The following is a 14,940-nucleotide window of genomic DNA, read 5'->3' as shown; positions in this document are numbered from 1 at the left end:
TGCTAAGTCGCTTCAGTCGTGTCTGACTCTGCGCGACCCCATAGACGGCAGCCCACCAGGCTCCCCAGTCCCTGGGATTCTCCAGGCAAGAACACTGGAGTGGGTTGCCATTTCCTTCTCTAATGCATGCAAGTGAAAAGTGAAAGTGAAGTCGCTCAGTCGTGTCCGACTCTTAGCGACCCCATGGACTGCAGCCCACCAGGCTCCTCCATCCATGGGATTTCCCAGGCAAGAGTACTGGAGTGGGGTGCCATTGCCTTCTCCGAAAAAGGGGCTGAGTTAAACTAAACAATGATGATTGTGCTGATGTCACTTAAAGACTTCCAATAGCGACAGTGAGATAACATTTATGTTCTATGAAGGCTTCAGGTAGAATACAGCATTTAGTTAGATATAACAATGTTCTTATTTAATATAAACATAATGCATCTGGATAGAATCCTGAGATGCCTTTAGGTAAAATGCTCTTATTATGATAATCTTATCAGGCAGCGTGTTTTCAATTCAGCACTCTATTGCTTTGTTTTTCCAAAATTTAATGAATGCATGGTCTAGTTCTAACTGAAGTGAATTTATTCTTCAGGAAAGGAAAAAAAAAAAAAAAACTGTACCAATAAATTTCTAATTCATATACAACCAGTAGTTCCTTGTTGTCTTCTCAAGTTACCCCAAATTTAAAATACTTGATTTCAGCGATGATATTGCTAGAAAGCAAGCAAACAAATGACCAGCTCTGTAATCTTGGTAGATTACATGACAAGCTCTCTTTTCACTTCATGCTCGTGTTCATCCTAAGAAGGTGCAGGACCAATGGTTGAAGGATAGGGGTTTGAATCATCTTTCTTGATCAGGGTTCCAAGCTGATTGTCCAGGCTAACCTACACGCTCCCACTTTTTTGATCACAGTAAGCTACATGGCCATACTGATTTTGAAGAGCATCGATAAATGCAATCAATCATACTTGTGCTTAGGTGAAAGAAACACATTATTTGAATTCATATCTGTGTCTACTGCTCACAGTATGGTACTTAACTGTTCAGAGATTATTTCCTTTACATGAAGTGCTCTTATCACCACTTCTGAGGATGATTTCAGTATGTTCTAAGTAGGTTTTCACCAAAAATTTATAGAAATTATAGCAGTGATCATATATCATTACAACACAATCAAAATGTGAATAGCAATAAGAGATCTCAGATCTCACACCAATATTTGTGTTTTCTATGCAAATAATAGGAAGTATAATATTTCATTCTTTATATGAAAAATATTTTTAAAAATCTAGGAGAATTTAAATAAAGCTTTGAAAATTAAAACAATTTACTGCAGTTACTAACAATCCTGTTTTTTAAAATTCATTTATTTATTCATTTAGTTAGTTAGTTGACTGGTTAATTAATTTAGTTTCAGTATTTGGTGACACTCCTAAAGGGTTTGTCCTTTACTCTTGGTGTTGTATGACAGAGAGAATAAATTAACCTGATGGTATGGCAAAGTGTTTTGTCGCACTGAAATGTTGGAAGGTGAATTGAGACCGTAAATATAATCCGTGTTAACAGACTGAGGTAATAAAAAGCATCCAATAAGAAGAAGAAAGCAGCCTGGAAGATTGTCCATAGTCTTCAACTCTTAATAGCCATGTGAGATGTGCATATCTAAGGGAAGACAAAACATATTCGAAATGAATTAGATTAGTAACATTTATATCAAGGAATTGGGCCAAAGGGTTACGTTCATTAAGTTATTGTCCCACTTGTGTTTTTGCACATTGTGAAGGCTTTGCAATTTATTCATTCATGTTATACTTCACTTAGTATAATTTTGGAACCCTTGAGGTCACAGGTTTTCTTCTAGTCATCTATATTACTAGCAAGATTTCTGGTAGCTACAGCAATAAGTAGCAAACCATTAGTAAATATTCTTGTTAAATTAATGTCATGAGCTGGGTTCAGAAATTGATTTAAATTTAAGAAGAAGAAGCTAAAGAAAGTTGCAAATATTTCAAGTCAGAATAGATCATGGGTTGGTACTGATCATGGGCTGGTGGTATACGTTGACTAATTGTCAAAAAAATAATGGAGGCTGGGATCGCACTCTTGCGCTATGTATTAACCTACAGTCATCTAGCAAGAAATAGCAATTTAGAAAGAGTTTGTACAGGTTGTAAAAAAAAAATCACCATCAAAATATTGTCTTGGTTATTTAAAGTCCAATTACTTCACTTAGCAATTTGTATCTTATGAGTATTTGTCAATGCATATGAATTTATAAATCTGTTCATTTAAACCATTGAAAAAGATATACCATAACTTTCGGTTCAAGCTATGTTACTCTCTCTTGATAAAATTATAAAATCTTTTCAGCAAATAAAAAAGTAACTGTTGGGGAGTAAAGTTTTGAAATTAATGAGCAACTATTATTTAGATCATGGTTTAACAAATAACTTTTAGAATCACTGTTTTATTGTATACCTTATGTCGCAAAACACTAAAACCTTAATATTTTGAATATATATTCCCATTTGAATATTCTACATGTATATCAAACACACACATGCACAAATAAATTCAGGTAAATCTCTTACAAAATGAAAAGAAATAGGAAATTAATGTTATCAATCAGATTTGGGAAGATAATAACAACAACATTCTTACTCTCTTCTGAGGAAACATGAAATAATAAATCCAGTGATAAACTCCCAAAATTTAATGAAAAGGGGTTTTAAAATTTACTCAAAGTAAATTTGACTCAAAGCAACACACCAAATGATCTAATCAGTAGTTTTCTTCGAAGTATGATCCCAGGAATAGTAGTATTAGCATTGCTAGTTGAAAATGCAAACTCTTGACCCCATCCGAGGCCTAATGAACCAAAAACTCTGGGATGGAGTCTCCAGGTGATTCTAATAGGTCCTGATGTTTGAGAACCATTGGCATGGTCATACTATTTAAAGCTGTTGGGATCTGCTGATTTACAGAGGTGGTAGCAGGTGTGTCTCAATGAAGGAAACATTTTCAGGCTGGTCTTCCCTAGATTCCTTATAGTGAATCTTGTAATTAGTTTCCAAAAGACTGGACGGATTGTTGGCTGCCAAATGTGTGTCAGAGGAACAAATGATTCATGGTTAGAGACTCCATCAGGGACGTGGTTCTTGGTCCTGGAAATATTTATTTACCGTTCTTCATTATTCTGTGTAAATCTTTTCTGTGCCTCCCCACAACTAGTCTCTTGTATTTTTCCTTTAAAGACTGCCTAAGTGTCAAATACCACCTCTCTGGAGTTGCCCTGTCTGGTCACTTATGATAAAATAGGGCCATCATAATAGGCTGCCTGTGATAGCTTTCAGCACTTGTCACAATCTGAATGTGTTTAAAATTTAACATCTTTGTTTGTTCTTTAAACTGTCTCTAGAATGTGAACTCCATTTAGATTCTGGTTCACAGATGTATCTTTATCATGCACTTTTTTGTAGGGCATTACAGGTATTTTTTGTAGGCAAAAATGTAAATAAATATGGCACATATTTATACAGTATTTAATCAGCCTTTTATTTGCTAAGTAGTAACGGGGTCAAATTACACAAGTAGGTGAGTTTAAATCTAGTAGAGGGAAATCTTCTCTGTGGAAGCTACTTGAGATTTATCAGATCATTCCTGAAGGGGGGAAAAAATCAATATAGTTGATATAAGCAATCTAGTTCAGCATAGTCATTTTCTAAAATATTATTAGGTTGGCTTTAATTCAATATAAATGTATACATTTTTATATAAATCTTTTATATTCATATTTGCTATTTCTCTGATTTGACCAAATCCAGCTTAAAAGTCATTTTGCATCTTGAGTAATTGCTGGTTAAGTTGAATTGGGGTTTCAAAACATACTGTAAACAACAATTATTACAAGAACTAGTTTCTTTGTTGATCATATTTTTAAAAATTCTTCTACAGCTCCTTAATATTCTTGAAGTCTTACAAGTTTCCAATCTAAACTGAATAGAAAAAGAATGATTAATGATAAAAACAAATTTAATCTTTTTTCAAATTCCATTGGAAAATAATAAAATATTGCTTTGGTTTCCTTTTTAAAAATAATTCTACATTAATATTCTATGCATAATGAAATCATTTTTATAAGTACATAATTCCTTAGGAAAAATAATCAGTGGAAACTGTTTACTTTAAGTGGTTTATTTTTCCTCTACACGACTTGGTTTCAGAATAGTCACTCAGCTACATAAATTATAAATATTGCTTCTCCTACCCATAGCACATGCAGTATTGTTACAAGCAAAAATCATTGTAATGTAGCGACTCCAGCAAAACTACCAAGTGAACTTTTCAAATGAAAACATTCAGATAGATTATGTATTTATGAATAAAAATAAATTTGCTTTTCAGGGAGTTTGGCCGCTGGAAAGTAAATAACCTTGCAGTTGAGAGAAGAAATTTCCTTGGCTCCCCTCTGCCTCTTGCCCCTGAATTCTTCCGCAACATAAGACTTTTGGGACGTCGACCTACCCTTCAGCAAATCACAGAAAATCTTATCAAGAAATATGGGACACATTTCTTGCTCTCTGCTACTCTGGGAGGTACGGCTCTTTGAAATATTTGTGCCTGTGTATGCTTGTGCATAAAACTGTATAAGTCAGGGAAAAGTGTTGGTTCATCCAAATTGCTGCAGTTTGAATAATCTTAGATTATTCATTAACTTAATCAGCACGTTTATTGAATTACTGCTAAATATCTTGTATGGTGTTCACAAGGGTGAGTTAGAGGATTGTCACTCAGTTTCTGCCTGAAAATAATTTACAATCTAATAATATAGACTAAATATAGGCATAGTTATGATACTCTATAATGCAAGGTGATATGCCAAATTTTGTTTAAATTTGAATAATAAGCATTCTAGTCACAGATGGGACTCTGTTTCAGAGAGCAGGAAAGGTCCTGAAGTAAAAATTAAAATTCCAAAATTACATTTTTAGAGCTATTTTAACATTTCTGATTGTGGTTAATATATGATATGAAGAGAGTATCATATGATATATGATATGAAGAGAATATTTATGTCATTGAAATAAATATCAATGAAGAGGCATAATATGAAAGTAGAGATTAACAATGTTACTTCTTCCTCCATGTGATTAAATATCATTACATGTGTTTTATCATGGTGATATATAATTCAGTATTTTGAATACATGTAAATGATTTGGGGGGAGATAATGTATAATTATCTCTAAATGTCATTTAGAAAATGACATTTTTCTAAAATTTAAAAGTATACCAGAATTCCATATATTTAATAATGGTTTATAGGACTTTAAATAATGTCCAAATATTCCACTTAAAATGGATGTTACTCTTTCCTGTAAAGAGGACCATTGGACAAAATTGGGTAGGAATCACCATGGAAGCAGTGATTCCCTGCCCCCTTGTCAATTTCTCAGGAAGTATATGGAAGACAGACAGACTGATTCACAGTAACAGTGAGGAGGTGTGAAAGACCACCTGCTCTTTAATTTTTCTGTCTTAGAGCATGTATATTTTTCCCTGTTTCCTGCCAGTCCAGACTGCCACCAAATCACATCAGTTTATTTTTCCAGAATATATCCTGTATCAAATTCTTTTCTGACTCCCACCCCAGTGTCCCTAGACAAGTGACCACCATGTTTCTTCTAGATTACTTCTAAGATTCGTCCTTTGCACACATCTTTTTAAAACTTGAGTTGTTTTAACTCAACCTACAATTAGCCACTTGATATGAAATCCAAATGCCTTTCTGTGGTTTCTTAAGGCACCACATGAATGATCTGTCACTGGCTTTTATCTGAAACCTCATCTGACCACTCTCCTGATTGTGCTTGATTTTTCAGCCACAAGAAAACTTCACATTTTTCTGCTCAAATGTTACTCTCAGAGGGGAGTAACATTACTGATGTTCCCATCAACAATAGTGCCTATAGACCATCAAGAGTCTCTACTATTTCATGATCTCATTTTACATTATTCAGAGGATTTATTATTATGTGAAAAAAATATTTATGTTCTTACTGGTTTATCATCTGTCATTCCTGCATATTTTCTTAAAGACAGGAATCTTGCCTGTATTTGTTACTAATTTATCACCCACAGTTATTGTGGATGGAAAATACCAGTGTCTAAATAAAGCATATTGCAGCCATCAAGTTATCAGTCACTGCAGCCACCCCAGCTGTGCACCCTCATGGGATTCCTGACAGAGAAAGGAGGATACTGGCCCTAGATAGTTAAAGTGCATATCAGAGGAATGATTTCAGTTAGCGCAGACTCTTGCATCTTCCCATACATAGAAAAGTGCTAAATTCATTAACCCAAACTTCTTTTTAAAACTCAATTTCAGTTTTTTAAACTTTTCTTTAATTAATAGTAATTTTTTTATGTTCTTTTATCTGATTTTTGTTGCAAAACTCCTATGTATCCTGACTCCTCCTTTCTCTTTTCAGAGCAGTCCCACAGAGTCACTTCAGAGACTATCTTCTGGGCTTAGGTCCTTAATTTTGTCCACCAAATAAAACAATTTTCAACTTCTGCATTGTGCAGTTTTTTTCAATCAACATTATAGTAGTGCTGGGCACACAATAAGTTCTGTTTAAATATTTGTTAAATTTTTAAATGAATAAGTGAAACCACTTTGCTAGGAAGCTGAGACTGCCCAGTCCACTAGATAAATGTCAAAATGATGAAATATATGATAGAGGATAATTGAGATCTAATTCAGGAAGAAGACTGAATGAAAGAAGCAAATCCATGGAGCCAGAATGGGTCAGTTAAACCAATCGATTCAGAATTGGAGAGAATCAGGATAAGAGGGACAGCAGGTGAACCAGGCATGGGGAGGGTGAAAAAGGAGAGATCCCTAGACACACTAAAGAAGCAAGCCTGCCATGGAACCCTGAGGAGTTAAATGTAGAAGAGACAGCTAGTCCAGGCAGACAGAAAAGTTTACTGTAACGCATGCTCTCTCCATTACCTTCCTCCATAAATAAATAATATTAAATAATGAGATAAAGAGATCAGACAAGCCTGGTGTTGAATCCTGACTTGTTTTTTATTGTAAACAAATTGAGAGACCTTAAAAACAAGTTATTTCACTGCTTTTTATTTTATTTTATTTTTTTAAGGAAAAATGGGGGACAGTAACACCTGTGTGACAGGGACATGGGAAGATTAGTGTAAGTGCCATAAACAAGCCATGCGTTTATGTAATTGCTGTTGTTATTACAGCACTGTAGATGGCAAAACAATGACAAAAAATATCCCCATAATCGTGAAAACTGATTCTTTGAAAGTTATGTCTCTTTGGCTTTGTAATGACAATGGTTATTAATACAATAAAATCTGAAGTGAAAGTCAAAATTAAATTATTTCTATCACACCTCCTTTTAAAAAGTTCAGTGTTCTTGCAACACATACATACTAGGTTTCATTACATCAACAATACAGAGTTCCCAGAAGAATTTCAAAACATAAAATATATTCTTCAAATAAGAAAGGAAGGAAGTGAAACCAAAGAGATCAAAAGTAGAGATAATTCTCAGGGATATTTTTGTTCCTTAGCAACAAAACTATGGTGACTTTTTGATATATTTCATTGCTTTGGCCTTATGGGTGTCACATTGATACCTCAAGATAGTTTTTGTTTATAGGTTTTTGGCTTATTTTTATAAACATGGTTGATGAAAACCTTTGTGATAAATTACTTTTTAAGGTTGATTATTTGATAATGACAATCTACTTTCTCAAAATTGATTTACTTCAGTTATTTAAAAGTTTTATTCAAGCATTGTCTTCCATGGTGGGTTGGGGGAAAGAATGGAATCATCACCCTCATTTGCCTTCTAATCTCTGACTATCCTTTGGATTTAGTATTCCTGGTATTTTCTGTTGAAATTATTTCTTTCATCTTTAAGTGTTACTTATATTTTCCTTCAGAAATCTCTCTGTTGGGTGATGTTAATAATTTAGCTAAAATGCATGAAATTAGTTTAGTAGCTTAAGGATATAAACTATTAGCAATTAAAATGTATACTAGGTTGATTTCAACCATTTTTAAAATTATTGCTATTGTAATGACACTCTTTTTTGTTGCTATAAGTGTATTTTAACTTCATATGTTTTACCTGACTGAACATGAAATTGTATTACTCCATTTCTTAAAAATGAGACTGGTGGTGTTTAACTTGAGTAAATTTTCTTTCTCTCTCATTAAATGACCAAGACTGAAGAACAACTCTAATATTAACACTGAGGATATCAGGTATACAAGCAAGATATTTTAAATAAAAAGCCAGGTTTTAAAATTTTATTTTTATGGTTTAATTGAAATGTAGTTGATTTGCAATGTTGTGTTAATTTCTTCTTTACAGTAAAATGATTCAGTTATACATATATATATATATATACACATTCTTTTTAATGTTGGTTTTCATTATGGTTTATCACAGAATATTAAATACCATCCTCTGTGCTAGACAGTAGGACCTTGTTGTTTATCCAGTCTATATATACTACTTTGCATCAGAAAACTCATTACTTTATAAATAGATGCTTTCTAAGTAACTAGATCTTCAACTAAATTTAAACATTTTTCAAAACAAGTTGAGTGTAAAATACTCTCTACCAGCATTAAAGTGATGAAAAGGAGATAAATGAAAAATGTCTTTTTTTCCCAAGAGTTATTTAGTACATCATATTATTGACTTAGACATAAAACTTGGGATAGGATATTCGAAGCCTTTAATGGGATATTTTATGATAGAGAAGTCAGTGATTAAATTATCTTCCTATAGGGGAAAATAAATTATAAAAAGCCTTCTTCAATATATATCATTTTCTACGTTTGTTTCATCTTATAGCTTCCAAACTATTTTTCAATATAGCTATTTAGCTTGCTTCTATTTGGGATAATGATATCTAAACTCCATCACAGTTTAAAAATCTAAAATAAGCTACTAAATTTAAAGAATCAATCTTGGAAAAGATTGCACTCCTGGGATATATTGATTTCTAGCTATGGAATATATTTCTGGACTGTTTTTATAAAATATTTCATTATAATATAATCTATGACAAACACTGAAATAAAGTGCATCTGTGTACTGAATACAGAAATACCGAAAAAGGAAAAAAAAATGAGTGAATGGAAACAAAAAGACCTTAACATTGTTGAGCTTACTGAGCAGACAGAGGGTGTTCACTAATAACAGGTCAGGATTCTCTATCAATAGAAAAGGACAAAGGATTAAGGGAGATGAAAATCAAAAATTAATTAAAAATTGATAAAAAAATGTTATAGCAAAATGTTTATAGTAGTTTTAAATATGACCTGGGCCTCACCTCCACAATTGCAAAGACTTGTCCAAGCAGTCATATGTAAAGCTCTGAGCCATCCACAGTCACTGGAGAATGTGAACACCTCCTGGTGAAATGGCTCTTTAAAGTCTAAGGAGGTGAGAAGCCAACCACAGCAGGTGCTCTGTGTTCCCTAAAGCACATCCTAAAGAGGAAGAAGAGGAAGGGGTGGGGTTACTGACTCGCAGGTCCCTTCCCAACACCCACCAGTCCGTCAGCTCACACCTCTGCGGGCAGGGTCTGGAATGTGGACTCAGTGAGGAGAGTTTAGGCAAAATAACTTCCCTCAAAGTACTCTTTTTCTCAGAGATGTTTTTCTTATTGGACCAAAATTCATTTTACAAGCAAATGGATTATATATTGAGATTTGTTCATTTACAACTTTAAAGGTTTTTTTTTTATTCTCAGCAACATAAAAACAGTTCTATTTTGATTTTGAATGCACAGTTTTAAAAGCCATCATTAATTTTATAGCAGAAAGAGTTACATTTTTTTTTTTTGCAAGTTTGCTTTGAAATTTTTTTTCTGAAAGTGCTTCTTATGAGAATGTATCAGGGACTACCATATGGCTCAATTTAAAGCATTTTGTCAGATATTTAATTTTACTAGCTATAGAAAATATTTTCTTCATTGTTGGAGTGAAAAAATGCATGATTGAAATGCAGACTAATATTAACTTACTAAGGTAATTATGTAAAATAAATACTGTCTCAGTGACTATATAGTATATAATTAGCTATATCTGCAAGGTAGTTTATTTAGCTCAAAAATTTCTTGATATATATTTTATGTGTATGTATATTTGTCAAAGAAAAAAACAGAGGTCAGTAAGCTGGGGTATGATAGAATATTAGTTTAATTTTTTTTCTTGCATTTCTATAAGTATGGAAGTCCAAATATCCTCATTTAATTTCAGAAATGCTCAATTCTCACTTTTCTTTATGCGAATTATATTTTGTAGAAAATAGTCAAAGATAGTTTGTAATTCTATATCATGCACCATCTTCTTTCAAAATAGATTGATAGCTGTCTTTCTCATTTTCACTCTCTCTTCTCAGGAGGCATAAATTCCTTTTATTTTAGTTTATCTATGATATAATTTAAAGAAGTTAATCTGCCAAGGTATGTATTAGTACATATAATTTATCATTTAACCAAATAGAAATAATTACTTGAAAATGCATGGAACTATTTCTATGTATTTTCAATTAATTAGAAATGCATAGTCAGTTGCATTTCTAATTAGAATGCATATTCTCTTCAAGAAAAAGTATTGAAAGAAAGAAAAGAACAATTTTCTGAAGCTTTATACTCCAAGGAATTATTAAAATAATTACACTTCCATATTTGTATTTAAGACTGAATACTACTTAAGATTAGTTATATCAGTTCATCTCTCTGTCATCGCTCTGTCTCTCTCTTTTATTCTTTCATTTCTATCTCTGTCGCTCACATTTCTCTGGTGAAAAGAATGAAAACTTTGAAATTAAAGTAATATTGTTAATTCACGTGTAATGATTATAAGGCAGTTACCTACTAAAAATGACTTGAGCCCATTTATAAAAATCATAATAAAGATAACAAAGAAGAAAATGAAATTAAATTTGCTATGTCAGTTGATCTTAATAATGGCATTCCTGGCAACTAAGTCAAAAGATAAATGCTGAGTTTTAGAATTTCATAAATACAATTATATTTATTCTTGTTTTTCTGTATAGCACTTTAATAGGACAGATAAATCACTTGTCCATTTATTTGACAAATATGTACTGAGTTACCTATAAAAGCACAAAGATTCAGGACCTTTCTTAAAGGAACACACAGGTCACTGATAAAGACAGACATTTAAATTGGTAATAAATTTTACTGTGGTTGAGAGCCTCATTACTTGAGGCTGGTCCATGATCCAAGAGCATCAGCATCACCTTGGAACCTGTTAGAAATGCAGAATCTCAGATTCCATCCCAGATTAATGAATCAGAATCTACATGTTAACAAGATCTCCAGGTGATTTATATGCACATTAAGTCTGAACAGCACTATTTAGAGTATCTACATAAATTTCAACTGCACTTAACTGCTCCAGAAATCTCACTTCTGAGAATCAATCTTACCAAAATAATAGCAAGAGTCTGCAACTATACATAACAAAAATGTTCAGTATAGCATTGTTTGTAAACTTCTCCATGAAACATTTATTTCACTCAGGGTGTATTCTGTTCCATCTCTACTTGGAACTATATGTTTCCAGTTACTTTTTTATTCATGTCGTTATTCAATAGGGACTATTGTTTCTGGGCAATTTTGTTTAGAAATTTTTCTGACAACTTGGGGGGATAACTGTTAATAAGCATAAGGTCAGTTGCTTTCTTTTAGAGTGTTTTGTAAAATATATTATGTTTTTTGTCAAAGCTGTATAAGTCTAGCTATTTTCTTTGCAAAATATCTTGCAGATGCCAACTGGTATTAAGCCAACATGTCTATTTTTTACTGTCTTTATATATTTGAATTTGCTGCTTATCAGAAGCCTGTTTTTTCTAGATTTTCCCCTTCTATTTGTATCTAAAACCCTGTCTTTTTTCTACAACACTATGTTAGTGGAAAGATACATGTCTTCCGGGGATATACCTTTTAACACAAAAAGCTGGGAAACAATGATCATTAGCAGTGAAAGTAAACACTGAAAAGTGAAGTAAAATTTAAAAAGACAGAGATACTTAAAATATAGTAAAACTTGGAGAATTTTTTAAGGAATGAAAAATACAAGGAATAATATGACCTGTTATTACCGAAAATAGGATAACAATTTTGAACTAAAACAATACATCAAAAGTAAAACCTACAATTATATTTAAACTGTATTTGCACTGGTTGTTCCTGTTATTCTACGCTTATAGCAGTTTTTGATACATGAAACTCACACAAAAGCAAAATAGACATTCACAGTAAGATTTTCAAGGATAAGAAAGCTGAATGACTGGGAAGATATTTGCCATAAATGCACTTTTTTTTCCCACCTGGGTGGAATGATATATATTGGAGTCAGTATACTAGTCCATGGGTAGTAGCAATGTTAAAATAAAATACAGCCAACATCCAAGAGTTACCGTCATTTCAGTTAAAAAAGAAATAACCTCAAAACACAGTGCACTGCAACTACACAACACAATACTGGCTGTGTCTCCCCAGTATTATGTCTTGTCAGTATATATGGATCCCGTGCTCTGAGTGTCTGCTCATTCTGGGAATCAAGTTGAAAAAGGCTCTCATTGGAACATGCCATCTTACTGGCAGATGGCAAAGGCATAAAAAGAAAAAATGAGCATAATAATTTCTGATGTGTTTCAAAACTTGTACTGAATCATGGAACATCTGGCTCTTATGAAGTCTGCTGACCTCATCATTTTCTATTTTCGATATCAAGTTAAAGGGCAGCACTCACTTTTCTTTACAATGGACCATTAATTCATGCATGGGCTTCCCTAGAGGCTCGGTGGTGAAGAATACCCTTGCCAATGCAGTAGAGGCAGGTTCGATTCCTAGGTCAGGAAGATCCCCTGGAGACGGAAATGGCAACCCACTCCAGTATTCTTGCTTGGAGAATCCCGTGGACAGAGGAACCTGATGGGCTACAGTCCATGAGGTCACAAAGAGTCAGATATAACTTAGTGACTGAACCACAGCAATACATGTGTGCATGTTTGCATCCATGACACAGTTAAAATTACAAATAATAAACTACTGCATTTTATTGATTTATCTGTAGATTCTGTTACTCATTCTCTTTTCCATTGCTTCTGGTTGTGAAATTTTGAAAAAGCTAAAAGCTTTTATGTAAGCTAAAAGCTATATATGTAAGAATGCAAGTTGAGAAGATCCAAGTGAAAAGGTAATAGAATGAAAGTTCTTTCATTTCTGTTTCTCCTGGACACAAAATCAACTCTTGAAAACCAGGCCAGAAAAATACATAATTGTGAGGTCCACAATATAGGGAATATACCTAATCTTACCCTATGAACTAACCCTAGGATAACATTAAAGTCATGATTTTTTTTGTGGTTTTACAGTCCTCTGTTTTGTATTCTCTATGAAAGCAATCTTCAGTATGTGCTTTTAAAGTCCATAAACCTCCACAGCATTTTAGTTGTAAAAGGCACAGCTGTATGATTTCTATGTGAAATAATCACATCTTTTTATATCTACAGTCATTAATCCTTTTCACTTTCTAATGGACTCAGAATGTTGAATCACTTGGAAATCACATTTAGTTTTTACAAAATGGGTAGATGTCCTTTGGCACTCATGTCATGCTTATGAGCTACAGCTGGCTTTAAAAATGTGAATGAAAATTACTTTTGAACACACAATTTTGGTTGATTGAATAATATATCACTTTTCAAATCTGAATATTTTTACATAGAATTGTCATGTACTTATGTATCAGTTCTTTCAGTTCAATCACTCAGTCGAGTCTGACTCTTTGCGACCCCATGGACTGCAGCACACCAGGCCTCCCTGTCCACCAACTCCCAGAGTTTACTCAAACTTATGTCCATTGAATTGGTGGTGCCATCCAACCATCTCATCTGTCATCCCTTTCTCCTCCCACCTTCAATCTTTCCCAGCATCAGGGTCTTTTCAAATGACTCAGTTCTTTGCATCAGGTGGCCAAAGTATTGGAGTTTCAGCTTCAGTATCAATTGAACATTCAATTGATATCTAATGAACATTCAGGACTTATTTCCTTTAGGATGGACTGATTGGATCTCCTTGCAGTCCAAGGGAATCTCAAGAGTCTTCTCCAACACCACAGTTCAAAAGCATCAATTCTTTGGCGCTCAGCTTTCTTTATAATCCAACTCTCATATCCACACATGACTACTGGAAAATCCATAGCCTTGACTAGATGGATCTTTGTTGGCAAAATAATGCCTCTGCTTTTTAATATGCTGTCTACCTTGGTCATAACTTTTATTCCAATGAGTAAGCATCTTTTAATTTCATGGCTGCAGTCACTATCTGCAGTGATTTTTGAGCCCCCAAATAGTCTTTCACTGTTTCCATTGTTTCCCCATCTATTTGCCATGAAGTGATGGGACTGGATGTCATGATCTTAGTTTTCTGAATGATGAGCTTTAAGCCTACTTTTTCACTCTCCTCTTTCACTTTCATCAAGAGGCTCTTTAGTTCTGCTGCACTTTCTGCCATAAGGGTGGTGTCATCTGCATATCTGAGGTTATTGATATTTCTCCCAGCAGTCTTGATTCCAGCTTGTGCTTCCTCAAGCCCAGCATTTCTCATGATGTACTCTGCCTATAAGTTAAATAAGCAGGGTGACAATATTCAGCCTTGATGTACTCATTTTCCTATTTGGGAACCAGTCTGTTCCATGTCCAGTTCTAACTGTTGCTTCCTGACCTACACACAGATTTTTCAAGTGGCAGGTCAGGTGGTCTGGTATTCCCATCTCTTGAAGAATTTCCCACAGTTTATTGTGGTCCACACAGTCAAACGCTTTGGTGTAGTCAGTAAGGCAGACATCGATGT

At 33.7% G+C, this 14,940-nt stretch overlaps 1 protein-coding gene across 2 annotated transcripts in view; it reads left to right on the top strand.

Annotated features, from left to right (window-relative positions):
* BRINP3 (BMP/retinoic acid inducible neural specific 3) overlaps positions 1 to 14,940 on the top strand; it is a 485,075-nt gene that overhangs the window by 238,252 nt on the left and 231,883 nt on the right. For both annotated transcript variants that reach the window (XM_070384505.1, XM_070384504.1), the window contains exon 3: positions 4,399 to 4,589. In XM_070384505.1, the coding sequence (XP_070240606.1) occupies positions 4,399 to 4,589 (191 nt within the window). The remainder of the gene's footprint in view (positions 1 to 4,398; positions 4,590 to 14,940) is intronic.

The sequence above is a fragment of the Bos mutus genome, chromosome 16 (assembly GCF_027580195.1).
Source record: "Bos mutus isolate GX-2022 chromosome 16, NWIPB_WYAK_1.1, whole genome shotgun sequence".
Lineage (NCBI taxonomy): Eukaryota > Metazoa > Chordata > Mammalia > Artiodactyla > Bovidae > Bos > Bos mutus.
Note: the sequence above shows the minus strand (reverse complement) of the source record. Positions and strands in the feature narration are given on the sequence as shown.